Source organism: Haplochromis burtoni, unplaced genomic scaffold (genome assembly GCF_018398535.1).
Source record: "Haplochromis burtoni strain Fernald_Lab_line unplaced genomic scaffold, NCSU_Asbu1 Contig_6, whole genome shotgun sequence".
NCBI lineage: Eukaryota > Metazoa > Chordata > Actinopteri > Cichliformes > Cichlidae > Haplochromis > Haplochromis burtoni.
The window spans coordinates 310360-333923 of record NW_024582367.1 but is presented as its reverse complement, the minus strand read 5'-3'; the positions used below and the strand labels follow the sequence as shown (position 1 = coordinate 333923).

The window sequence follows — 23564 nt, the reverse complement described above, 5'->3', positions numbered from 1 at the left end:
TCTGAAGGTTTAAACATCAAGAGAGTTTTCTGCTGGAAGTTGTAAATGGTAAATCATCGATTCCAGTTTGTCAGCTATATTCAGCAGCTCGGGTGTTTTTCAACAGGATTTCAAGCATCTTTGTGATTCTGTGTGTTTTTAAGAAGAATCTCATCTACTTAACTAATGTTAAGGATTAGTTATCAAAAACCTTTCTATTCTGAAGAAGCAGTGACTCAGACCTTTTAAGAAAAAAGAAATTCCTAGCGCTGGAGCTCGTCCTCTGTTATTGTGGCTCAGATTCATTGGTTCTGTGAACTTAAAGTTTGTATGTTATTTAAAAAAGAAGTGCTGTTGAAGAGAAAAGACCTTCCCCTGATGTTCATCTGCTTCCTTCATTTTCAAACATGTTTTATAATTCCCGGGAGAGCCGCGTCTCCACTAAAATCTACACCCATGGCAAGTTTTACACACCAGCCAGTTTATAGAGAAACTCATCCACAGTCTATGAAAACTATTATTAGTTGCAGCTCTGCACTGACTTCCCCACCACTCTCCCTCCCTCTTTTTTTTTTTAACTTCTTTTACTTTTTCTACAAGGTTACAATAATTCATGATACCTGTATGAATGAAGTCATGTACAGTTGTTGCTGATGTAATAAGTTCAAAAGCAGAAAATAATAAAGTTTGTTTCCCTGGCTTGCTCACCTGCAGCAGAGAGAGTGAACACCAGAGGATGTGCCAACCTCACGCTGGTTTTAGACAACTGGAAATACGCCATCATGACGCAGGTCAAAGATCTGCTGCTGCATGACCACAACACTGTGCTGCCCGACTATGGCAGGTGAGGTTTTCTGTTTTAGGGCCTTTTCTAAGTCTCCTGCGGCACAGTTACATCAGTCTGGGTCTTCGGGCTTTGCGCGTCAGTCGAAATGTAAAGAATAACTGTAACATTAAAAGGTCAGCTTTAATTTGAGCAGGTTTACACAGATATAGAAAGTAGAAACAAAATGCAAATGTTCTTGTTTCTTTTCTTCTAAATGTGACCACAATTATTTTTTTAAATTAACATTTGGTATTCAGTATGATTTCAAAGTAGCGACTGAGGCCATGAACTCATCAGGGCATTTTTCTTACATGGACTAATGTACTTGGACACTGCTTTCCACAACCAAGAGGTGAAAGAGGAGAGACAAAAAGAGGGCGCAGAGAAGAAATATAAAACTGAAACTGTTGGAGAGGAAAAAAACACTTTAATTTCTTTGTGTTCTTTCAGGATCCAGCCTCTGTCAGAAGCTCTGGGAGATCTTTACAAAGAGTTCAACTCCCTGAAGGAGCGTCTCGCTGAGCTCACGACCAAGTTTGATGGAGTGGAGGCTTTCGTGGACGATGTGAGATTAGGGAGGAGCCCTGCACCACTCCGAGGTGAACCCCGACCCCCAGGGTCACTGCCAGGGGAGGCGGATGGTGCTGGAGGTCGACCCAGTGGAAGGAGGAGCCGGGTCATAATTCGGAGAATCAAGAAACCTGCCGGCTCACAGGACTGAGGATACAGCATCATACTGTTAATGCCGGGCCGAGACGGGGTTACATGTTTGTCTTATATTTCACCTCACTGTGTTTTCTGGTGCAAATCACATTTATAACTTGGACTTGAGAAGGACAGACTGTAACATAAACTTCATTTACACCTTAACGCTTGAGTTAACACACATGTTAATATAACAGCAAAGAAAGCCCACTCTGAGTCCACACGAATCTGCACAAAAAAGTCTCAGATGTTGGACCAAAAGCAGAAAAGTAAGAACATAAATAAAGTGCACTGTGTTGGCACTCTTTCTGTTTTGTTCAGTCCATAGTAATCACAACATGCTGCTTCTTATAGCATCTAACTAATTTTTAATAAATGGAAAATTACTATTTCCTCCAGAGGAGTTGTTATACTCTTCTTCACCAGCAGATGTCTCCCCAACATCACCGAGATCAAAACAGTGATTTAGTTGATTGAGAACTTGGTTTTCAATCAACTTCAATCTCGACATATTTGACTGAATACAAAATGGATTTAAACTTGTTGTGCTCAATAATATTAATATTAATAATAATAATAATAATGATGATAATAATGACATGGTTTGCTTATGTTCTTTCAAAATAAAAGCCTATTTGCTACAAGGATTGAGGATTTCTAACAATCTTCAATTAGTCAGCATCGGTGGTGTTTCAGTTTTGATTCTTCTTTACTTAGTTTTATCGGTGCGCATTATTGTTTGGATCACTTTTGTGTTTGTATGTTTGTGCATTTTTTCTAGTTAATTGAGCCTAATAGCCTTAGTGCTACTTCACTTAACCCTTAACCAGGATTTTAATCAAGTTATCTACACATGCAGGAAGTTCACAGGTTCATTAAATAAAAGTTGTTATGAACAATACTTACCCATGGTTATTAATACCCATTCATCCATTCATTTTTTTAAAAGTGACGTCAGATACTATTAGTAGTAGTAGCAGCAGCAGTATCCTTTAGTGAGAATAATGTGGATATATTACACATATTTGATGTGATTTTTGTCTCTTTCTTCAAAATAAACCTTGTGCTTTTGTCACGAAGTAGTTTTTTTTTTTTTTTACGATAGAATAAAACATAATAAAGATAGATGTGATTCACGGTAATAATGTCAGTGGCTGGGTTTCTTTGTTTTGGTACTGAAAGTGAAACTTCCGATCATCACCTGAACGCGGCATAAGTTTCTTCTTTGCAGAGAGTCACACAGAAACGAAACTGAAAAGGTTGCTTTCCGGTTTAGGGACTCTCAAGATTTTACCTACAGAAACAAGACGAAGGAATCTGTAAAGACTGCATTATCTAACCAGCTACTGACCTAAACGGATTTTTATAAAACCGGGTAATATTTTACAAATACAAACGTATATGTTAGATCAATAATGGGGAGATGCGGGTAGGGTTGAGAGTTTGAACCTTTGGGGACGGTCCCTGTGTGTGGGCGGGTCCATCAGGAAGTTAAGTAAATGTTTGTCTGGCAGATTTTTAGTGTACGACTTGCGAAGCTAACATACAAACAGGTAAGCAAGAACATCATGAACTTTATGTATTTTTGTCTTTATTTAATAAATGTCACTTGGTTATTTCAGATCTTACGGTCATTCTTGTCCTTTTATCCAGTAATAACAAGCGTACTTGATTATTTTTATTGTATTCTTATTACCTTTAATGCCACAGTCGCTTCTCAGCCTGTTTTTGTGCATCTCTGGTACTTTTTGGTAGTTTTTACTCCTTTTATTAGACTTTATGACGCTATTTTGTCAAAATATGATGCTGTCATTTGCTGTTCTACTTCATTTTATCATAAATTAATTGTTATCATATTCATTTGTACTGCTGATAAGATGAGGCAACCTAATAGGGTGTTTTTATGACTATAAAGGAAGTCATTGCAGAGTGTGTGCCATGATATGCTGTGTGCAGTATTTTTAAGGTATTTCTGCTCTTATAAAGAAGATCAGTTGCACTAATTTTATTAACTGTAATGCAACAACCTTGACCTGAATAGTAAGCCTCACAGGGATTAAAAGCTGTAACTGTGCCTGTATTTTTATATTTAAAGACAGTTCCCGCAGAGCAGGGGCTCACCTGAGAAAGGTGTCCCTACAGATGGAGGATGGGGGAGGACACCCCCACTGTGCCAGTGGGCAGCAGGTGCAAACCAAGGAAGCTGAGGATTCTGCAACCAAAAGACCACGGAAGACAAATACGGTAGACATGCAGTCACAACAAACAGCTTTCAGGGGCCTGTTAGTGGTGTTTGAGCCATCGTAAAATATATAAATTAATGTGTGTTCCAGGAACATGGAGCTGGAAAGCCCGGCAGGAACAGTCGAGAGAAGGAGAGGAGAAGAAGGAGAAATCAAAGAAGAAAAAATGCTAAAGGAGAGGCAGATGTCAAAAGTGAAAACATACAGAAGGATCAGAATAAGGCTATGGAGACTGAAAGCAGCCAAACTCAGGACAGCGAGTCTTTAAAAACACAGCCTGAGGTTCCCCAGACTGAAGACAACTTGCAAAAAGGGGAAAACAGCGGCGAACAACCACAGAAAGATCCTAAGATGGTGCAAGCTCAGACTCAAACAGAGAAGCTCAAAGGCCCAGATAAATTCACACAGACTCCAGTTGTTACACAGAAGAATCAGGAAACACAGACAGACTTTCCTGTGCCAAAACAAGACGAGGGAAAGGGTGAAAAGACTCAAGCCGCCACAGAGAAAGCTGCTGAGGTGCAAGAAGATCAGAACAAGCACACACCTGGACCCAAGCTGCAAGGAGACAGCTCAGTTCAGACTCCATCAGAGCAAAATCCAGAAGGAGAATCATCATCATCATCATCATCAGAGCCAGCCAAGAAGCAAAGAAGCGAGAAGGAGTCAAAGCTTAAACACGAGAATCCCTCTGCAGAAGGTTCAGGTGTTGCATCTCAAACTGAAGAAGGTGCCAAACAAAAGTCTTATGCCAAAGCTGCGGCTGGAGTGGGAGGGAGTGACAAACAGTCCACTGTGGCAGCCACTAACATGGCAGAAAAAACATCCCAAAGCACACGGTAAGACTGATTTTAACTGTTTATTTAAACTCTGGAGCTGAAGCTCATATTTAAACGTTTATCTTTTTCACTCACAGTGATCGAAGCCCAGTGAGACCTCCACCCGGAGTTCCTATGTTCACCTTTCACATCTACGCTGTGATGGACAAAGCGTTTAGATTCAACCAAGAACACGACAGGCTTCAGCTTCAAAATCAACAAGGGTATTTCCCGCCCCTTGTAATAACACATTTTGTGTAAGTATCTATGATGTATTACATGTTGTATTTTTTATTGTTCTTTATGTTAGATTTTAGGACAGTAACATACACAAGAGGTTAATAGCAAAGCTCCTATGGCTCCACAGTTTTTTCCTGCTGCTTAGGATGATAGTGTGATTCTATTTTGTGTTTGGCCTTTTTACTTTATACATCAAAGTTCCTGTACTAACATAGGTTCATAAAGAATTTCTTTCCTGGTTTGGTGTGGAAGGATTTCTGTGGTTTGATCAAACCCCCAATTAACCAATTTTTTTTGAAAATATACATTGGGGCATTTTAGCCTCTTTCTGTTTTTTTGATATGACAATGGAGGAAAGCTGTGTAGTAGGCCACGTAAAATCACAGAACGAGGTCAATGCATAGTGAGGTTCATAGTGGGCAGAGGTCTCCAACTTTCTGCAGAGTTATTTGCTACAGACCTCCAAACTATGTGTGGCCTTTAGATTAGCTCAAGAACAGTGCGTAGAGAGCTTCACCAGCTGCACCCAAGCTTTATGTAACAAAACACAATGCAAAGCATCCCATGCACTGATGAAGTGGGGAAAAATTAGATTGGCCCGGGGAGAGTCTGCAATCCAGCAGAATGCCTTTGGGCAGAGACTGCTAGGCCAGGCCTTGTTGTCAAACGTCACTGTCTGACTTCACAAATGCACTCCTGGAAGAATGGTCAAAAATTCCTGTAAACACTCCTAAACCTTGTGGAAAGCCTTCCCAGAAGAGTTCAAGCTGTTACAGCTGCAAAGGGTGGGCCGACATCCTTTTAAATCCTGTGGATTAACAATAGAATGCCAATCCAAGTACATATGTGAAGAAAGATGAGCAAATACTTATCAATGCAGTGTATTTGGAGAGTAGCTTGTGTAGATTGTCAAGCATTTGAATATAGCTGTTAATATATTATATTTTATTATATTGTTTTTTCCTGGATTCCACCTGAATAAGTTCTTTTTGTCTCCAGAGGATGTTGTGTTTTTATCTAGATAGATAAAAATTTGGCATGAATATCCCTTTCACTCAAATCTTCAATATTTTATCTTTAGTGGACTAAAGCAGGAAGGTTATCTGGTGGAAGCACGCCTCTCTGTTGAAGAAAGCAGCTTGCGAAGAGGCAGCTGGGTGACTTATTGGTATGGTGTAAAGCAACGAGTCAAAGAGATTTCAGGAACTGCCACAAGACATATTTACATTCCTTCAGACCCAAGTATTAAGGGTAAGACAAACACTGAGCTTGAGACTGCTATTATGTCATTTGTCCAATTCTGTTTCCTGGATTTCCACATAAACTGATCCCAAACCTGCCTGTGTTTTATACAGAGATGCATCTTTATGAAGGACTCATTAGCCGTTATGATGAAAAAGGTTTTCTTCAAAAAATGTTTAGCTGGAAGAACACAAAGGGTGTGGAGATTTCAAATGCCTGGCAGTCCTCAGCTTCAACTCTGCTGAACAGAATCTTCCAGAAATGGACTCCGTCAGATAAACAGAGCACTGAGAGCTTGTGTCAAAGTTTGAAGTATTTTATGCAGAGTCTCGGTTCTGCTCACACTAGGATGGCATACCCAGATGGTTCATATCCCCCTCAGGTCAAGGTGTGTTCAGCAAAAGAACAAAAAAATCCAAGTAGAAATTATCTACAGTTGCTTCTATAAACCACCATTAATACATGATTTTATTTTCAGGTGTCAGAGTTGATTTCAGAGAACTTGCTCCAGATCTTAAAAGGAGAGCCGAAGGAGAAGCTCCCGAGCTCCTGCAGGGACACTAGTCCTCTCGTTCTGGGGCTTTCTGTTTTCATGGTTACCCAAAGTTGTAGCATCAACCTTGGAGTTAAAGGCTGGGCTGAGCTGTGTCTGCTGGTCTCACAGTCGGCACTGGACAACAAAAACCTGGATGGGTTGCAGAGTTGTTTCACAAACACACAACAGTAGGTTTTTACAATCTTTAAGAAAAGTAATTCTTGGCCTGGTTAGACAACAGTTTCTCACTGACAAACGTTTTGTTTGTTTGTTTAAGAAAAATCCATCTAATTGATGTGAAATAGATGTTGCTGTTTGCTACATTTTATGGACTAATAAAAAAGCAGCATAGCAATTCAAAGGCTTTAATTACTTTAAAAACAAAATTAAATTAAATGAAACTCCACTTCTAAGTTAAGTTAACCTTCATCTTTAAACATTATCTTGGTGTGCTGATTGAGGTGTTGACATTTGAGCTTGTATACTCACATGGTTCGGTTTCCCCCTCAGCACTGTGGTGGGTCTGATAAACCGCTGTGCCCAGTACATGGTGGCAGAGGTCGTCCTGCTCGTTCCTCTCCTCTTCAGACTCAGACAGCCTGGAGCTGATGCAATGAAACTGGGTCCCACTGTTGAAGAAGAGAACTGGTCTGGACTACAAAGCATCAATTTCAGTGGATTCAGAGAGAATGTCAAGTTCTTTCCGGACAAAAGAAAGTGAGTCTGTCTCAAACCCATCGTAGCTTTCTTTATTTCCCTGAAGTATTGATCTGATTTACTGAATTATTTCATTTTCCATCCACAGCAGGATGCTCTCTCTGATCCAGAAGCACTTATCACTGGCTACAGAGACGCCTCTGCTCCTGGTGAGCTGGTTATCTCTGGTTGCATTTCAGGACCTTCCTCAATTTCCAGACGTGACAGGAGTATCTGCAGAACAGCTGATCCAGAGTCTGTTGTACAGACTGAGAAAATGTGGTGAAAGACCAGATTTAAAGAAAGAGGAAGAGAATTTAAAGGTGAAAAACCAACTAACTAATATAAACTTGCAAAATGACCTTGTTCCATCTTTAATACAGTCCTCTGTGATCACCTTTGTTCTTCCTACATGCAGCATGCTCAGAAGTGCTTAACCCACATCCTGCTGAAGGTAGACAGAGACAAGGACAGGTAATGACACCTGAAATGTGCTTCATACATTCTGGTGTTGTGCTTTTTGTAACTTTAACTTTGTCTCTGCAGAATTATTGAAAGTGAAACCATCAAACATGCATTCGCGAGCAGCATTGATGTTGCAAAGAACACGTGCCGCTTAGTGCGAATCGTCCCGTGGTACCAGGCCATCGTCCTGTCCTACCAGCTGGTGCTGAAGGTGGCAGCGATTTTGGAGGCTAAAGAGGTAAAACCCTACATGTTATATGTCCCATAATGCCTCGGTGTGATCTGTTATCTTAAATTTGTTATCTTTGTTTTGTGTCTTCTAGTCCAAAGAAGATGAGTTTGAGACCTTAAAGCAGCAGCTTCTGAAGGACTTGTTTGCAACGCAGGACCGAATCAGAGAGAAGAGAGACGAACTGCTTTCAAACCCGCTCCTGACATCATCAAAATCACTCAGCTATCCAAAGGAAATCGAGGCATGTAGCAAACACAGCTGATAAAATCAAACTATGTTACTAATAATGATTTTTAAATGTATTTTTTGTTGGTCAATAATTGCACGTTCTAAAGACATTACTGAAATGTAAAAAAGGGATCCTCGATAATGTAACTATAATCTCTTTGCACTTATTTAAATGTAATCTGGGCTGATATTAGTAATTTATTCTGATTAGATAATCAGAGTTACCCATCAGCCCTGCCTCTAACCACTCAGTTCACCTCGTTTAATGCCTGTGATGTTATCAGATGTGGGACGCGCTGCTGAAGGTCGAGTGCTCTTCTGAGGAAGTTTCATCCCGCTGGAGGCAGAGCCTGGAAAAAGACCTGAGGAAGAGGGTGTCCAAGGTCAGGACCCGTGCACCGATCGGTGTCAGACCAACATTACTGGTCTCGTTTTAGAAACACCTGAGCTCTATTCTTTCAGACTGCTGTCGGTTCAGCATGCAGATGTTTTCCCTCTGAACTCACCCGAGCTGTTTTATTTACAGATAAGTGACGAGGACAAAGTCATGCTCTGCTGCCTCGAGTCGTCCCAGACTGCATTAAGTAAAAACCAAGTCATACAGGCCTGTTTGGACGAGCTGTGTCGCTCTGCGATCAAGACAATCTGCCAGGTACACTGTGAATTAATAAATGACTCAAAGCACAGTTTCAATATTCGCTTTTAAAACCTTTAAAGAGCACTTCCAAAGTTATAGACTTTCTTTTCTTTTATCAAACGCGTAGAGATTAAGATGCACTTTTAAGTGTTTTAAGAGACGTAATGATCACCAGGGTCACAATGTAGAAAAGCAACCGTACTTTCACGGCCAAGTGACCCCTCGCTCTCTCCCACAGTCTGTGTCTCGAGCTTTGACTTGTCTTTTCCCTACATTACACTCAAAAACCTCAGAACAACAAAAAATGTAACAGAGAGCTGGTTTAACAAATCAATCAGTTGATAGATATGATTTTAAACGTAACCTTTTATTCTATGGTGCCGAGCTAGGTCACTTAGCTTTTAGCAGGTCAAATGTAAGATTGAGCTTTTGTGTTTTTAATGATGATCTCTGAGCTACAAAACTGATTAATCTGAACGAGTTTTTGTGAGCTTCTCTCAGTTATTAGTTTTATATTTTAAATTCATTTTTATTTATTTTCAGACTGGTTTAGCTGGTTTCTCGTTCATTTGTATTGTTAGTTTATTACATATTAGTTTCACTATATAATATGATATAACATTTATACATTGTAACAGTAGTCAGGAAAAGATTTGAGGAGTTCAGAGCAGGAACTACGCACCCAAACTTCTCTCACAGTAGTGTAGACGTCCATGTCAACACAGGCTCCTCAGACTAAGGGCCTGATTTACTGAGTACAAACTATTTAAGCTCAGTGACAGGGTTGTGTGTAAGAGAGAACGCAGAGATTTTTGCACCTGACTCTGTTGTTTATGCATTTCAGAGAGTTCCTCTATCAGGACACCAAAAATAGGGCGGGGAAATTTAAAAGAAAGGTGAAAATGACTTGCTGACATTACTGTTTACGACATGCAGTTTACTGCTAACGGCACCGATTTTTAATGCTGAAAAAAGCATGTTTTTTGCACTTGATATTGCCTATAACATTGCCTGTGCGCTTTATTTGGAGATCGTGCACACACTGCATTTTGCCCCATTTAGGAAATCTGGCCATTGCTGTCTTTGCAAATATGACCCTATTAAAAAAGACTAAAACTTAAGATACATATTTTTGGTTTAAGTTAACTAAAAGGTTCATTTTTGGTTATAATAAACTTTTCTCTCTCAAAATTTGTAATTTTTCTCCAGTAAAATTCTTTTTATGTGAATGTAAAATGTCAGCTTTGAATAAATGTGTGGCGTTTGGACTTTAACAAGACTCACTGGAAAATTCTCCCATTCCCATTAACGTCAGTATTGATAAGTGAACCACTGTATGTAGCATACATTATGAAGAAGGAGAGTAAACATGTGTTCTGTTTTTAGAGAAGGCAGGAGGGAGACCTGATGCGAAGTCTGACCTCTAAGGTCAGATCAGCACTTCCTGCTGCTGTTGTGTCTGCTGTGGTGGTCGCGTCAGCTGCACGGTTCAGAGACAGCGTGGTGGTTCAGCTGCTCGACCCTCAGTCCGCCGTGAGCCATCTCCTGTTGAAGGGTACGTCATTTCTTTGCTCATTTACGTCTTCTTTAAATTTTTACTCGCTGCTGTTCGGGTTTTGTGATGGCTGCGGTGTTGCTGCTTTGGTCCAGGTGACTGGAAGGCGATCCAGGTGGACGACACCGCAGGGCAGGTGGTCCACAGCTGTGTGGAGGCCGTACACTCTCTGGTGGGCTCTCTGCTTCAAGGAGACGTGGCTCTGGGAGACCTGCAGACCTGCCTGAAACACCGGGAGCAGTTTAAAAAGCTTTTCCAGCAATGTGAGAACCATCAGAGTCTGCTATTCCTTCATTCTGTTTTTAATAATCTCACACATCCTGTCTTTTATATAAATGAGATATTCAGAAGATTTAAGTACAAGAGGGATGCAAAGTTAACTAATTTTCTCCGTTTGCCTCTTTAGCTCATGCTTGCAAACTGTCTTGATTAATATGAGCTGCATCGTGTTTTCCACAGACAAGCCAAACGCTAAATCTGAGAAGGTTGCTGTCAGTGCAGACGAGGTTTTAGCTCAGAGAGAGAAAGATCTGAACACGTTCGTGCAGAGGAAACAGCAGATTGAAGCTCTCATAAAGATGATAGCAAAGGTTACAGAAAGCATCACAGGTGAGTTGAATGTCGTTCATTTCATCATTTTAAATATTTTTGCTGTGTTCTGCGTTTAATGGCTTCTTCACACTAACATGGTTCTTATGTCAATAGTTCCTGAGATGTTGGCCCTGGAGGAGCAGCACAATGCAGATCTCCACGCTGTGAGCCTGAACAAACTGATGCTTGTTCAGCCCTTTGATGCTGAAGGCAAATTAAAGAGTGCCGGCTCTCCACGCATCCTCTGGTATAAAACCAGTATGAATGTCTTAAAAATGGCCACAGAGATGCACAAACTGCGAGACAGCAACCTGATTCTGTCCTCGTGGGTCAAAGGAGCTGCATCTTTGTCAGCGAGATATTCCTTCCAAGCTCCTGTTTCAGTGAACCTAACACAGGTCTGCGACAACATCTGGAACCCCCTGCTCACCGAGTTTGTTGACCTCGCCGTGAGCATTGCAGAAGCAAATATCACTTTTAGGCAGCTCGATCAGGTTTTGCTTGAGTCTGGGGACCAGGGTGATGGGAAAATCATAAAAACAGAGCTGGATCTGATGTCGGAGATGTTTTCTGAGGCAGGAGGGTCCAAACCTGAGGTCAACTGGATGAAGATGAGACTCGATCAGATCCAGAAGTATAGGCAGCTCCACGAGGCGGCGGCTGCAGCCAGCGCCGTGCTGAAGATTGCAGGAAAAATGAGGCTTTCTGGAAACTTCACTGAGATCGAAACACTCAGGCAACTGGTAATACTCTATGAACATTACTATTTACTTAAAGCATGTTCTCAAAGTCTCGTTGACGTGGTGACCAAAACTGAAGACGTTTAATATATTTGTGTAGGAAAAAAATATACGCGACATTTTCCAGAATTTGTTTTTAACAGTTTCTAATGTTGTAACCTGGAGTTTCAGTCAGGCATCAGCCTGGAAGGACTCTCGGCTTCTAGCCCTTACAGAGCCTGGAGGGGTTTTTGGCTCATTCTCCTGCTGAAAAAACAAATGTATTTCCCTCTGAGCTTGAACTAGATGAGACTGTGTGTCTCTGCAGGAACAGTGGCAGTAGCAAACCCCCAGACATCATCACAGCTCCTCCTGCACATGTGCAGATGCCATTTGTTCACCTTCTCTGTGTCATGGCAGTTTTCTTTTTCTTTTTTATCTCAAGAAGGCGGGGCCTCACGTAGCACTTTCATCACACAGGCCTGCTGATACAGTCTCCTCCCAAGAGCTTTTACTTATATCTATTTGCTGCTTGATCTTTGAAAAGCAGAGAGAACATTTCTGGACCTGCTGACCTTCATGTATTAATGTAATTAGTGTATTTCAGCTCACTGAGCAGATCTTGCCACAATGTGCATGTTTACAGTAGCTGAGTCACGCTTCTTTATTTATCTTCTGCACAACTGAACTGAAGTTCTTAAAACCATCAAGGAGCAACTTCACGTGCTAAATGTGTGCAAAGCTCTCCTCATAGTTTTGGTGTCTTCAGCTATCTTGACTCCTACTGTAAAAATAAATACTAAAACAAGTGATATTTGTTGGATAAAACATAAGTTACACAGAAGCCCAAACATTTATATTGATATTAACTAAATAATGTTTCATTCTATGACGATATTTGTACCTTTCACAGGAAGAGGACAGCTTTAAGCACAGGGCTCTGAGCTCTCTGAGTGACGACCTGTTTCGTGCCAGACAGCAACTCTCCAAGGTCACCAAGCAGCACACCGCCTGTCTGGAACAGTTTCTAGCGAGCCAAACTCTTGTCACCTGGGTCAAAGAGAACCTTAAAAGTAAGGTGATCTCATGAAAAACACAAAGCGTCCCTTTTTTGGTTATAAATAATCTTGTGGCCTTGCAGAAGATGCCTCCATCCTCACTTTGTTCTCCCGTCAACAGACATGAGCGATGTGAAGGTTTACGTGGATCTGGCTTCCATATCTGCTGGAGAGAACGACACAGAGATCGATCAGGTGGCCTGCTTCCATGATGCAGTGATGGGCTATGCCCCTCTGCTCTACTCCCTCTCCCCTCAAGCTGGCTTTAATGAATTCATGAGGTGTGCTCGGCAGGTGTGGGACGCCCAAAGTAGAGATGAGAAGCTCCCTGACAAACTGGTAAAAACTGGTATTTACATCATCTCTCTTATTTTTACGCCTACATCCTGGCTGATGTTGCAAAGCAGCTATAAGAGTGTTTGGTTTGTTTTTCAGAGCGAGTCTACCCGCTTACTGAGCTGGCTAAAAGCACTGAAGGAGACTCACGGCTCTGTCGAGCAGTCCTCCCTCTCCTTGGCTTCCTCTATTAATGCTAATGGAGTTTATCACATAAACTGGTCTGATAAAAACACACAGAGGGTGAGTGCACAGTGTTCCTTTGACAAACAGAATATGGGGCTTACAAACTGAAGTGATTTTCAAATTCTTATTAGTCAGTTTTTTCCGATTCCTTTGCAGAGATGTCTTCAAAACATGGTGAAGGTCACAGTGAGAAGCAGCAGAGAGGAGAAGAGCTACAAGCTTGAGGATCTGCTCGAGCTACAAAACAAACTCATGCTCATGTCATCCAAAGGGGAGCACGGCAGAGAGCAAGTCAACAGGTTCACAGAGGTCAGCGGCTTTTAAACGGTTAAATTATGACTCTTCTTAGCAAAGGAAACTCACTGGAAGGTTCTCAGCTTCTTTATTGTGTTTCATCTTATTTGTCAGACTTGTGTACCTGTTGTGTCCTCGAATTAAAGCTTTTACACCACTTTTACAGCTGAGATAATAGGATGCAGGAGATCTCAAAAGTATTCAAGAAAAAAAGCAGACCCTTTTAATGTACTCTTGGTTAGCATGACGATAAGTCATCATATCTGACACCATTACTAGTTTTTTGTGCAACAAATGCAGTTCTGTCCACTGACACTAGAACCTAAGCTAAAGAGAGTTAAACATTTTAGCTGTAGACCCGGTGTCTGTGGTTTAGGATAGTATTAACTGCAAAACTCCTGCTGCCATGTCCTCGTAGGTTTTTGAGGGAGTTCAGAGACTGGGCACCATCCTTCTTCAGATGCAAACATCTGGGAACATGCTCTTCAGAGACTGGCACGCTGAGGTCGAGTGCTGCCAACAACAGCAGCCATGCATCAGAGTCACCTTCTTGTCCCTGAAAGATAAACGGATGACATACTACGGTGAGGTGACAGCGCAGCTGCAAAGCCTTGCGCAGTCCATGGATACGTGCCAGAAGGAATGGCGTTCCTTCATCAGCAGCATGCGCTCCCGCTTTGGCTTGCTGAACCACTACACCTCGGAGCAGATGGTTTATTTGTGCCACTGGATACACACAGTGTGTCAACGCCAGGCGTCTGTTCCTCAGCAGTTATGGCACTTACTGTTTCCCATAAAACCCGAGTGCACGCCAAATGATGTCAGACACGCCTACAGTAATGCAGCAAGAATGAGCTTGAACGCTGATGAGTTAGAAGATGTTTCATCTGATGACGACGACACGTATTACGAACCTTCAAAAGATCTGATGCCAGCACAACAGGCTGAAGTGGACATGAAAGAGGTTTCCGACTTGATGGAGTTTTCTTCGGATGATGAAGAAGATGAAGAGGACAGTGTTGAGAATCTCTGGCAGCAATTCAAAAAAGACATGAGTCTTTACCTGAGTGAGTCGCTGGATATCTTGACACTAGCCAACTTCCTCTCATGCCTCTCTGAGATGAACCAGCAGCACACGATCAGAAACCTTCTGTCAGTTCTCCAGGAAGGAAAGCCCAATCTCGTTCTGTGCCCCATTGGGGAGGTTTTTACCACCACCCTCTCTTTTTACATGGACAGTCCAGAGCAGCCTCTACCGTCTGTTGATGAGGTTCTAGTCTGCAGAGAGGAAACCACAGAAGAGGAGGTGGAGATCTTTCTGCGCCGTGCTCTGAGTCAAGGCTCCAGACAAAACTGCCAGAAGATATACTCTCTGGTGAATCCAGGGCTGCTGGGATATGATGTCAGTGTAGCTTTAGGGGAGATCTTCGACAGTCTTGAGAGAAGTGCCGGCCCGCATTATCGTCTGGTCATAGTGAGTCCGGTTGTGCACCAGCACAGATACGTGCCCTCTTTCTTCAGCAATGATAAAGTGCAGGCTGGTGTGGGTATAACAGCCGACACTGCCAGGAAATATCTACATCACCACTTCACAGAAAACATGCTTCAGCAAAACCCCGTCACACGGGTTTCTCCAGACAAGCTCTCAGTCTGGATTGTGTCATCTGAGCGCCCTGCAGTCGGTAAGGACAACCCCTCCTTGCACTAAAATTAATTAAAAATGCAGTTCAGTTACAATATTTAAATGTTGGCATCTTTTCTTTTCTTAGGGAAATCCCTTTACATTGATCGTTTGTTTGAGAAGTTCCAGCAGATATCTTCCAGAGCAAAACATATCAGCCTCAAGCTGATTGAGCCATGCGTTGACATAGACTCACTGATTAGGAGTCTGTCAGAGAAACTGGAACCTTTGAGAGAGCAGGATCCTGTCATTCTGCACATTGACACTGCTGGAGTAAGTATGCAAGCATTTACAGCTGCAGGCCGTTTGGTCTGCTGTTGCTTGTGCTTGACTTTGACAGTCTGTCTTGTTTTTTCACTTTGGACACCTCTCAGGTTCGTTCAGGTTTGGAGGAGCTCTTGTTCCACCTGTTAGTTCTGGGGTGTTTGAACGACAGCCATGGCATGCTGTGGAGAAGAAATGTGGCTCACTTAATCACAGTTGAGGTCCTGAAAACATATGCATTCCCCCCAAATCATCAACAAGAGGTAATGAGCTTTTTAGACCCTCATTGAATAGAACTTCAGAACTCGTCACACGTCACATTTCATGTCTTTAAGAAAAACTCATCTTTTTAACTAGATTTTTTTTATAAATGGATTTAACTTTGAATGCTAAAATATTTTAGATGGTAAAGAACTCATACAAAACCATCATGTGTAAAAGATTGATATTGCCTGTTGGTTAGTGAAGTTGTGAAACCTCATGATGAGTCTTTTTATTGTCACAAATGAGTGGTGAATCTTACCACAGGACTCTGATTTTGACGGTTGTTTAGACTTTTATATATCTGGATGCTTTGCAACCGGAGGAGTTGCAACAGTAATGTGGTAGTGTAACAAATTACTTTCCCTACCAAGTAATTAAGTACTATATTGCATTACTTTAAATAAAAGTAACAAGTAATGTGCAATACATTTTTTTTGAGTAACAACTCCAACATTGTCTTTGAGTCTAGTATATTTTAATTCAGTGCCCTAAATCTGCAAGCTTATTATATCTGTAAACTTTTAAAAGGTTCAAATAAATCATTTGCCGATTTGAGAACATTTTGGGAATCGCCTGTTGATTTAATTTTTTCTTTAATGTTTGATTTTTTCATGCAGACGAAGCTTGGACTTCTTGATGTTTTGCCCACCATTCGTTGTAGGCCTCCAAGAGAGGTGCAGTTATTGGCCAATCAAAGGTCATTAAGAGTTAAGACCTTTGATCCACTGATGGATGGTCAGGAGTTTTGCAGTGAGGGAATTCAAAGACCCTATCAGTACTTAAGGCGTTACAAGGAGAAACAGGATCTGGATCATTTTAACTACCAGGAGGGTTCCAGAATGGGGGATCCCAGTGACTGTCTCAATCTCTTCCTGTTCTACTGTGGAATGCAAGATCCATCCTGGGGTGAGCTGAAGAACTTCTCCTGGTTCCTCAATGTGCAACTGAAAGATTGTGAGAACTCAATTTTCTGCGATCGAGAATTCCTTGCTGACCAGCTTCCTGGTTTCAAAGGGTTCATCGTAAAGTTCATGATTCTAATGGCAAGAGATTTTGCCTCGCCATCTCTGGACATGTCCGACGAGAGTCCCATGCCACTCATGAAGAACAGTCAGGAAGAGGAACTTCTGGCCCGTCTGACAATTCGTAAGCGCTGGGAAAATGAGTCTCATCCATACATTTTCTTCAATGCGGACCACATGTCAATGTCTTTCCTCGGCTTTAATGTACAAAGTTATAGGCAAAACACACTCATTGCAGTTGATCCTCGCAGCAATGCAGTCCTGATACACGATGTGATGTCACAAGAGCTTTTTCAAGGTTTGCAGCAGCAGAGGATATCTCTCACTGAGGACTTTGATCAGTTACCCCGGGCAGACAAAATCAAAAGGATTTCTTGCGTTGTTGGAGCAAAGAAAGGAATTGCAGACAAGCGATTTGATCCAGACCCTACCTATGAGCTCACTGCTGACAATGTGATGAAGATGTTGGCCATACACATGAGATTCCGATGTGAAATTCCTGTTGTCATCATGGGTGAGACTGGCTGTGGAAAAACCAGATTGGTTCGTTTCCTTTGTACTCTACAAAGGGAGGGAAGATCAGTCGAGAACATGGTACTTGTTAAGGTGCATGGTGGAACCACTGCAGAAATGATCTACAGGAAGGTGAAGGAGGCCGAGGCACTTGCTCACCAGAACCGTGTGAAGCACAATCTAGACACCGTTTTATTCTTTGATGAAGCCAACACCACAGAGGCCATTTTTGCCATCAAGGAAATCCTGTGTGACCGAACAGTGAGAGGACAACCTTTGAAGGCTGACAGCGGTTTAAAAGTAATAGCTGCCTGCAATCCTTACAGGAAGCACTCACCTGAAATGGTGGAACGCTTGGAACGTGCTGGATTGGGATACCGAGTGAAGGCTGATGAAACAGAAGACCGCCTTGGCAAAGTCCCTCTAAGGCAGCTGGTCTACAGAGTTCACCCTCTGCCTCCTAGCATGGCTTCTTTGGTGTGGGATTTTGGTCAGCTGAGTGATTCAACTGAGCTTTCTTATATCCAACAGATTGTCCAGAAGAAAGTTGCTGACCATCGTTTGCCACTATCATGCAAGAGCATCATTTCAAATGTGTTAGCAGCCTCCCAGAAATACATGAGAAGTCGTAAAAACGAGTGCAGCTTTGTGAGTCTCAGAGATGTGGAGAGGTCCATGAAAGTGCTAATTTGGTTTTACCAGCACAGCAATGTCCTTTTCAGCAACTGCACCCGTCTCAGTGAGGATGATAAAACACTAAAGTGCCTGATTCTTGCAGTTGGAGTCTGCTACTACCCATCTCTGGTGAACAAAGAGGAGTACCTGGATAACATTTGTGGGTACTTCCCGGATTGTTACCGCTCTTCAGATGCACTGCAGACAAAGATTTCTTCCTGTCAAGACTTCTTCCTTCAGAACATACAAACCAGGGAGACTATAGCCAAAAATGTTGCACTTAAAGAGAATGTGTTTCTCATGGTGGTTTGTATTGAGCTCAGGATCCCACTCTTTCTGGTTGGCAAGCCAGGCAGCTCCAAGTCACTTGCAAAAACTGTGGTTGCTGATGCCATGCAGGGACAGAATTCCCACTACAAGCTATTCAAGAATCTCAAGCAAGTGCATATGGTCTCCTTCCAGTGCAGCCCTCACTCAAGTCCAGAGGGCATCATAGGAACATTCAGGAACTGTGCTCGCTTCCAGAAGGATAAAAACATGGACGAGTATGTGTCAGTGGTAGTGCTTGATGAGATAGGACTAGCAGAAGATTCTCCTCAGATGCCACTGAAAACCCTTCACCCTCTCTTGGAGGATGGTTGCATCGACAATGACAAGCCAGATCCACACATGAAGGTCGGCTTTGTTGGCATCTCCAACTGGGCTCTGGATCCAGCCAAGATGAACAGAGGGATATTTGTGTCCAGATGGGATCCAAGTGAGGATGAACTTGTTGAAACTGCCAAAGGCATTTGTTCATCCTCCAAACCAATTCTCCTGAAAATCAAACACCTCTTCCCAGCTTTGGCAAAGGCCTTTCTGAGCATCTGTAAGGAGACCTCCAAGAATCAGTTCTTTGGCCTGAGGGATTATTACAGCCTTGTCAAAATGCTCTTTGCTGCAGTCAAAACTACACAGCGTGAGCCAGATGGTGAGCAGATGGTAGAGGCCATCTTACGTAACTTCAGTGGACAGCCAGAAGGTTTTGACCCTGTCATATTTTTCCAAGAGATTCTCCAAGACCTTAAAGAAATTCCAAGACCAAGCACCCTGCAAATGGTAAAAAAGAATCTTGATCATGGCACCACTGAGGAGAGCCGGTACCTCCTTTTACTGACCACCAACAATGCAGCTCTCCATATCCTTCAGCAACAAGTGTTTGCCAAAGGAGACAATCCACAGCCAGAAATCATTTTTGGTTCAGGATTCCCAAAGGACCAGGAATATGCCCAAATCTGCCGTAATGTGAACCGAGTGAAAACATGCATGGAGACTGGACGTACTGTCATCCTCCTCAACATGCAGAATCTCTATGAAAGCCTCTACGATGCCTTGAACCAGTACTATGTTTACCTCAGTAAGCAGCAGTACGTTGATCTGGGTCTTGGCTCCCATAGGGTCAAATGTCGTGTTCATACAAACTTCAGACTGGTGGTAGTGGAGGACCAGAAGAAGGTGTATGAGCACTTTCCAGTGCCCCTTATCAACAGGCTGGAAAAACACAGAGTGGATAGGAGCACCGATCTGGAGCCGTGGCAGCACACAGTTCTTGACAAACTGAGAGAGTGGGTGAAGGAGTTCTCCGGCGAGGCGTCAGAAGATTTCAAACAATCTGACATTTTTATTGGCTTCCATGGTGATGCCTGTGCCAGCGCTCTGTTGCAAGCCCTGGAAAGGAGAGCACTAAGAGTGGAAGACACTCAAGAAGCACAAGGCACTCAAGAAGGACCGCAGCAACAGGGAGAACAACACAAAACACTTGAGACAAGCACGCAGAAAGATGTAATTCAGCTGGAAGATGATCAGGTGGGTGATGCAATGGAAACAGATCAAGAAACTGAGACATGTGAAAAGAATGATGATGACTCCATTGAGGTATGTAATCAAAACAAAGTGATGCCAGAAAGTGAAGCGATGATGGACGCAGAAAGTGATTTTGAGTCTGCAAGACAAAATGAGGAGGACGAAGTCTTGGATTTAGCCAAAGGTCTCGTGTTAAACTGTGCCACTCCTGATGCCGTGGTGAGGCTCAAGTATTCAGATTTAGCAAAGCAAGAAATAGACAAACTCCAGAGATTGTACTTCCAGCAACAGCATCACCACTCACTTCGGGATTTTCTGGAAGATTGCTTGAAGGTGTATCACGAGTCCAGCAAGTTTCTGGAGGTAAGGCGCAAAACAAACCTCTAGTTTGTTCTTCATATTCCTTACAGTCTGTTTACTGCACTGTGTGCTTTGTGGTTCTGCATAGGTTACTACATTCTCCAGCTTGTTAACCAAATCAGATGTCAAGGTTGTAGCCCACGCTCTAGGACTGCACACAGACAAGATCCTACTACTGTCGCTCCACCAGTTCGACACTGAAGTCTCTTTCTGCAATAAAATACGGTAACGATTTTTCAAATAAAGCAGGATTTACAGCGTTTTAACGAGTTATTTTTCAATGAGATCTTTGTGTAAAATAAAGCTGCTCTCCCATGAGTCTCGACCTGCCACTGAGCTCCATTTTGGACCACAGTTGGTATTCCTTGTGTTACTCTGCAGTATTGGAATAGTAACACGTAACACGTATTGATTAAATCCAGGCTGCCATAGGGCGAGAGGCGGGGTGCTGGACCTGGACAGGTTGCCAATCTCTCACAGAGCTAAAGTGAAACCCAAGTTATTATTGTAATTGAAAAAAACCCCCAGTGTAATTTCAAGTTTTAGTTGATGATGGCAGAGTTTCAATGTTGCAGTGTCTAAACACAGACAGTGATGCAGAAATGAGCAAGTTTGGCTTTGCAGGTGCTTACCGGTTTAGTTCAGAGTAGCATTTTCTTTGCAGCGGTATCAGAGACCCTGATGCGGATTAATCTTGCTCCTGCTCATCTGTCTGTATTAGGGGTTTCCTTCAAAACGCTGGCCACTCTCTTCATATTCTGCTAATCCAAATGGACCTCGAGGAATCCCGCTGCAGCAGCGAGCTCATTGCATCAGCAAAGTAGGTCTCAACCTCAAACTGGTGAACAGATCTGATTTAAAGCAGGGTCGGTGAGAAACGGGACATTGAAGGCATTTGCGTTGTATTTGTCTGCCAACAGATACTGCACCATGAATTATCTGATGTCACTGGAGGATCACACTTGTTGGGTGATTTTCATTGTGAAGGTTTCAAGGATCCCAAGTCATTCCCAGTACATTGGTTTCCAAGGAGGTGAGGACCAAGTGGGACAACAGTTATTGTTCCACCACAGTACTTTTCATGATTGGAGCATTATGCTTGATGTATTACAATGATAACATAATGTTTTATCTTTTCTATCTAAGGAGTTTGGCACTCGGTGCATATTGACGACCTGAGAGATTCGGAGGACATGAGCCTGAACCTGTCGGCTTTCTGTGGAACTCTGATTAGCAGCCTGCTCAAACCTGCCCTCACAGGTAAACACTGTGCAGGAAGTATTATACTGTATTATACTACTCTGTAATGACAGAGAGTACGTCAAGGAAATAAAAACCTGTTTTCACGCTACCTGGAGCTTATTAATCATCATTACATACAACACTGTGTTTTAACCCAAAGTACCCACAGAATAACAAAGGATGAAAGATGCTATTGTTTATATTTCTTGCTCATTTAACCTGATTAGCTAGCTAGGCTAGCTCTCTTAACAACAGTACCTTTTATTTTTTACAGTTTCATTCATGTAAGTTTCTTCAATTTTTCTGTGATTTATCAAACTGTTACTGAGACGTTTGATGTTTGATGTTAAATGCAACAGGAGAAGGTGGGTGAATTACTTATAGTTACTAACATCTCACCGGCCAGCTTTAATAAGCCTGAGTGCCGTCACAGGTGTTTGGTTTTAATATACGGTTATTTATTTATTTAATCTAAAAAGTAAAATTAAGCTCTTAACTAGATTTTTAATAAATATATAGTTTTGGTTAGTTTTGTCTTCAAAAGGCAATTTAAGCCTCATTTTCTTGTTACATAAACAGTATTTTTAATCTTCATCAGCAAACCAGGATGATATAGAAACCTTGAGGGGAGGAGAGGCCTCTAAAGAAGACAGACATGTGAGTTAATGTGAAATGAGATGATAATGAAAGCATGTTTCATTATGTTTAAATGTTTACACTTGAAAAAATAATATAATTCTCTTTGCTTACAGAGCGACAGAGCTCAGCTTGACAGATTGTCTTTAGTGAGGTCTTGCATCCAGAAAGCAGTGGGTTTGCTGAGGGACCCCGACGGCATGGCTCCAAGAAGTATGGAGAGGATGCACGTCCTTCTGAACCTTCTAGGAACTGGTGAAAACCACACAGGAGGTAAATATCCAATGCTGATCTCTATTTATATATTGCTGAAGTACGCTTTCAATGCCTGACAACAAAAGATGCTCTAAATATGCAGAATTTTGAAATGGTTTGATGACTTATATCACTCGACTAATCTTAGATTCTTCATTTCTTTCTAATCAAACTGCTCTCTGTTTAAAGCTCACTTTCAGAGGTTGTTGTTGAGCAGACTGGTTGAGGCGTTGGCACAAAGAGAAGAAACGATGGGCGCTCCTAAAGAGTGGGTGTGCTCAGAGGCCAAGAAACGCCACGCTCTGCAAGAGGGAGGGACTCTCAGGTAAAAGTCTCCTGCAGATGTGACAACAAACCTCACAAGATCCTGTGAGGCATCATTAACTCAGTCAAAGTATTTGACTTTATCCCTGTCTATGAATGTATGAATCCATAATTGCAGTAAATTGATCAGTTTTTGGAGGTGAGGTGCTCCAGATAGTATTGGACATTTTTATTACTTGTTCGTGCACTTGTACAAATTAGGCTCTCATATGCTGTGATTTTCTGTTTTATGTATAAACAAAGAAAATACTTGTTTTGATAAATACCTGTTTCAGAAAATGTTCAAGTAAAAATGACAAAACAACACATTTTCCGTTATTTTGTGCTCATTTCTATTGTCCGTGCAGTTCTCTGAGACATTTTCAGGAATACATATAAAATAAACTTGTCATATCTTTGGATTTAAGACACACCCTGTGGCGCTGTCTTCAGTCCACCGTGACACCGATCCTGGCCAGCATGTTGGAGGTTATGGACCGGTATGCGAATCTGGATCTGCTCTCTGATGACAGGACCGGTCCGGGCCTGATACAGCTGTGGTTGGACATCCTGGGAGACTCGCAGGTTTTGCAACTAACACCTCCCCAAAAACAAAGGTACTTTGCATTACCTCTTCTGTGTGTGAACATTATCACCACCTCTCTAACAGTTGCTGTTCGTCTTTTGTGTGATTCCAAAGCCAGCACGTAATGTAAGCTGTGTTTTGGAGTTACACCACATGCTCCGCTGTGAAAGCTTTGCACTTTCTGAGAAATCTGGAGCCGGTCTAACTTCCTCTTCCTCTTACATCTAACACATTCATTTTATTAAAACCAACTATTTTCTTATTGTCTAATATATCACAGAGATATTCACGTTTAATCATGTCACCTGAGAGTGGTTCATCTGTTTGGTTCATCTC

The 23564-nt window shown here is 42.1% G+C and overlaps 1 protein-coding gene across 1 annotated transcript in view; it reads left to right on the top strand.

Moving 5' to 3' along the window:
• Positions 1-2759: 2759 nt before the first annotated feature.
• rnf213b (ring finger protein 213b) overlaps positions 2760-23564 on the top strand; it is a 34378-nt gene continuing 13573 nt past the window's right edge. Inside the window, exons 1-34 of the mRNA XM_005913838.3 lie at positions 2760-3063; positions 3606-3754; positions 3844-4592; positions 4670-4828; positions 5893-6062; positions 6167-6441; positions 6532-6776; positions 7099-7305; positions 7394-7607; positions 7703-7758; positions 7831-7987; positions 8073-8222; positions 8494-8592; positions 8736-8861; positions 10233-10401; positions 10497-10664; positions 10861-11010; positions 11107-11735; positions 12625-12784; positions 12891-13108; positions 13205-13348; positions 13448-13600; positions 14004-15267; positions 15355-15539; positions 15641-15793; positions 16412-20209; positions 20295-20431; positions 20928-21026; positions 21127-21239; positions 21353-21466; positions 22047-22105; positions 22201-22357; positions 22529-22664; positions 23071-23259. Of these exons, the coding sequence (XP_005913900.1) occupies positions 3653-3754; positions 3844-4592; positions 4670-4828; positions 5893-6062; positions 6167-6441; positions 6532-6776; positions 7099-7305; positions 7394-7607; positions 7703-7758; positions 7831-7987; positions 8073-8222; positions 8494-8592; positions 8736-8861; positions 10233-10401; positions 10497-10664; positions 10861-11010; positions 11107-11735; positions 12625-12784; positions 12891-13108; positions 13205-13348; positions 13448-13600; positions 14004-15267; positions 15355-15539; positions 15641-15793; positions 16412-20209; positions 20295-20431; positions 20928-21026; positions 21127-21239; positions 21353-21466; positions 22047-22105; positions 22201-22357; positions 22529-22664; positions 23071-23259 (10904 nt within the window). The 5' untranslated portion in view covers positions 2760-3063; positions 3606-3652. The remainder of the gene's footprint in view (positions 3064-3605; positions 3755-3843; positions 4593-4669; positions 4829-5892; positions 6063-6166; positions 6442-6531; positions 6777-7098; positions 7306-7393; positions 7608-7702; positions 7759-7830; positions 7988-8072; positions 8223-8493; positions 8593-8735; positions 8862-10232; positions 10402-10496; positions 10665-10860; positions 11011-11106; positions 11736-12624; positions 12785-12890; positions 13109-13204; positions 13349-13447; positions 13601-14003; positions 15268-15354; positions 15540-15640; positions 15794-16411; positions 20210-20294; positions 20432-20927; positions 21027-21126; positions 21240-21352; positions 21467-22046; positions 22106-22200; positions 22358-22528; positions 22665-23070; positions 23260-23564) is intronic.